Below are 3798 nucleotides of genomic sequence, written 5' to 3' on the forward strand. Positions count from 1 at the left end.
ATACCGCGAGCTACAGCTCACGGTATACTGAGACGCCGCAGCGGATCCCGACATCGATGTCGAGATCCGCCCAGCTGCGTGAGTGACAGCTGGCTCTGCCTATCTAGAGGCAGAGCCAGCTGTACCACGCCCCCCCCACGGCAGAGAGCCGTGACAAGATCGAGAGGTGAGCGAACCTGGTATGTGTTCGCTCACCTCCCGATCTACTGAGCCGACCTGTGACAGTCTCATTGTCACAGGTCGGCTAGAACTATGAGGTGAGTGAAAAGCACTCCTCATAGTTCTCCTTTAAGGTTACACTTCCCATCCTTGGAAGACCCCAGACCTGAGAGTAATACAGACTCAAGGATCAGTGACCAGGAACTAATAAAATAAATATACTGTACATGTGGCTCAAACAAGTTTCTTTATTAGGAAATAAAAAAAGGCTGGTTAACATTTAAAGTGACAACTTTGGCATGTCCCAATTCTGGTATCTCTTGTTAGTGGTAATTATGTCTTTCATGACATAAAACAAAAATAAAAGTTATGTAACGCCATAAGGAAGTGTATTGGTATGTCTAGAGAAGCATGCTTCCTTTATTTTTCAATTACCATGCAAACACTACAGACGTAAATCCATCTTCATTGCTGTGGAAGACATGGGCAGTACACTGATCGATGCAAGTTTCAGGAAGTGAAAAGACAACAGTTAAAATAATGGCTTTAATTTCATTTAAAGAATACAGTACAGAAATAAAATGTGCTTTAATTAAATGTACATCAAACCAGTGATGCTGGTAAATTCAAAGGGAGACCTTTCCAATATTAATAGCTATACAAGTGTGGACCTGACGTTAAAAGAAAATCCCTTTAAAAAACAGAAAAAAATAAAAGTTCACAGTGGTTTGTATAAACAAGATGCAAAATTATAGCGGTGACATTCCTAGTCTGACCAGCCTGCGAGTGCCATCTTTAAGTACTAAAGTAGTAAACGAGCATTTACAAATAATGTGAATTGTACAAAGCTACATGAATAATGAAGATACAGATTGGAGTGTACAGAAACACTGGCATAAAAAGGAAACCATATTGAAGCAACAGAACAGGTTTGAATTTCAGATTGAAAAGAAAAAACAGAATAGTAAAGCATCGTAGCAAATACAATTCTTTAAGAAGAAAAAAAAAAAAAAAGAGCCACCAACATCTAAATGGATGAACGGACCAGTACAAGTTACACAGTTTAAAATAAAAAAGCGATTATATACTATAATACAAGTCCAAGCAGGCCCAGAGAACCTCATTTTTTTGCCTGTTTTGTGACCATGCCTCGTGGTGGTGTTACGGGTCGGCTTGCATTGGGCTTCTTTTTCTCTGCGGGTTTTAGAATCTAGGGGAGAAAAAAATAAAATGACAGGTTTAAAGCGAACCAATCCGACCATTCCATGCAAGTAATGCACATGTGCACCATCTCACAACTGAACAAGCTGGAATCACCACACAGAGCTCAAGGATAGTTCAAGCAAAACATTAGACAACTTAAGACTTAAATCAAAGCGCCCCCCACACCAATGCACACACACTTTGTCAATTATATTCCAGAAAATATAGGTTTGAAAAGCAAATTGCAACTACCACATTTTTGTTGGATATTTGCATTGTTTACTCTACAGGGCTTTACGATTATTATAGGTTTTTGTGGTTTAAATACTCTTAAGGCCAAAAACGCACAGCATAAGGAAAATGAAAATTAGTCCAGCAGCAAAAAGGGTTCATCATACCTGGAAGGAGCACATTAAGGTTTCATCTACACTCATCATTGCTCCAGCATTGTCAAACTCTCCACAGTAGTTGGGGGCCGAGAAGAGCGTTACCAATTGGCGTTTGGCAAAAAATTCATATCCATCTTCAACTACCTAGAATGGGGAGAAAAAAAAAAGGGAAAGATTGTAAAGTTTATTTAGAAGATCCAAGCACAGACTAAACAGTCATACATTTCTACTTTACATTAAAGCCAAACTCTGGGCACAATTAAAATCACATGTGTTAAAGCAGCAAGATCATTTGCTTAAAAGCCACCCCCTGCTATGAGCATCACTTTAGGTCACATCTGACTCCCTGTCCATTCACAAAAAGCCCCCCCCCCCTTGTTTTGTGGATGGCCAGGAGGAGAGGGAGGGTGGAGATGTAACAGAAGCGCTGAGGTCTGTAAACTTGCACCCACATGTAAACCAGAAGGGTTTGTAGGATGTAAAAGATTGTAGTCATTGCAGGTGGTGGCTTTTGCATTAGCAGTTTACCGCTTTAACATTTGGACGTTTGTGCCTGGAGTTGGGTTTTAACCCCTTTGTGACTGACGTACAGTGTACGTCGCCAGCATCGGGGCTGTTTAAACAGACTCCTGGCAGCTTTTGCCACCGGGACTCTGTTTAAACTTGCGATTGTTGGCTTTACAACAGAAGCGATTCTGGAAACTTACCTGTCGCCAGATCGCTTCTGTGCCCCGTAGAAGGGGCCGCCCCAGCCGGACACCGCCGCCGTTCTTCCCGGGCTCCGTTGCCCCTCCTACGGGACCGGCTTCCTTAGTGTCGGCGGGGAGGAGAAATCGACGAACTTCCGTTCATCGTTCCCCGTTCTATGGGACCAGGAGCGATGCAGATTGCATCACTTCCGGTACTGAAAACAACAAACGCGCTACACATGTTGGGTATCTCTGCGCACGCCGGAGTGAGAGCAATAATTCTAAGGCATCTCTAAATTGATGACCTGTGGGGGCTTCTAAAGCATCTTCTATGGACTTTTTGGGGTACTGCAGTTTTTCGCCGTTTCACGGACGCACGCAATTTGTAACCTGGGCATGTTGGGTATTTTACTCGTTGTAACCTCATCTTTTACATTTCATAAAAAAAAAAAAAATGGGTATTTTGTTGTGTTTTGGGGCATTTAATTAAATTTTTCACTAAATGTTGGGATTTAATAAGGAGTTGCGCTAATATTGCACAACATAAAAATGTGCAACTACCACCATTTTATTCTATAGGGTCTTGGCATTCAGAAAATATAATGTTTGGGGATTAAGTCATTTTCAGGCCTAAAATGTGGAATATAACATGGGTGCAAAAAATGAAAAAAGGACAGTCATGAAGGGGTTAAAGCAGAACTGTGCCCAAACAATACGGGTGGGGGGGGGAGGTTGGGCATTCAAACTTTTTCTGCATCTAGTGTCAGTCACTGTAACTTTGCTCAGACATGCAATGCACAGCCCACTTAATGTTCTTTCAGGTAGACCTTGACATGAATCAGTAGGGCATGAATGACCTTCCACAAAAATGTAATGTTCCCCTATGCGACTAGTTCTGGAGCAACAGATCCTGCCACCAAAAAGGTAGCTAGGTATTTTACTCTTTCAATTAAAGTAAAGGGTTTCCCGATTGCTAGTGTAGCACTGTTGCCAGCAGCAGCTTAGTCCAGCCAAACTAAGCCACATTAAAGCCCTCGGGGCACAGGGAGCTTGTTGACGCGAGTCATTTAATCATAATTCCTAATGCACTATTGGAGAAAAAGTTGTAAAATGGTAATTGGGCACTATTCAGGAATCAAGCAAAAAGATTTACATTAAAATTCCTGTTAGTAATCCCAAATACATACATACACGCCAACATCCCTAGACATTGCAACTTTAACAAGCAGCCTTACATTCAGTGCTCCGAGTATGCACAAATAAAAAAAAAATAAAAAAAAAAAAAAAAAAGGGGGGGGGGGGGAAATACATTTAATGATGTAAAAAAAATGGATTCAGTAAAGATGATAAAGTTCAAA

The 3798-nt window shown here is 41.4% G+C and overlaps 1 protein-coding gene across 1 annotated transcript in view; it reads right to left on the reverse strand.

The window, feature by feature from the left end:
* Positions 1–392: 392 nt before the first annotated feature.
* Positions 393–3798, reverse strand: part of PPP1CC (protein phosphatase 1 catalytic subunit gamma) — a 22949-nt gene continuing 19543 nt past the window's right edge. The window contains exons 6-7 of the mRNA XM_018558305.1: positions 1761–1895; positions 393–1369 (exon numbers count right to left, since the gene is read on the reverse strand). Of these exons, the coding sequence (XP_018413807.1) occupies positions 1280–1369; positions 1761–1895 (225 nt within the window). The 3' untranslated portion in view covers positions 393–1279. The remainder of the gene's footprint in view (positions 1370–1760; positions 1896–3798) is intronic.

The sequence above is a fragment of the Nanorana parkeri genome, unplaced genomic scaffold, assembly GCF_000935625.1.
Source record: "Nanorana parkeri isolate BGI_ZX_2015 unplaced genomic scaffold, ASM93562v1 scaffold331, whole genome shotgun sequence".
In the NCBI taxonomy this organism is placed as follows: Eukaryota; Metazoa; Chordata; class Amphibia; order Anura; family Dicroglossidae; genus Nanorana; species Nanorana parkeri.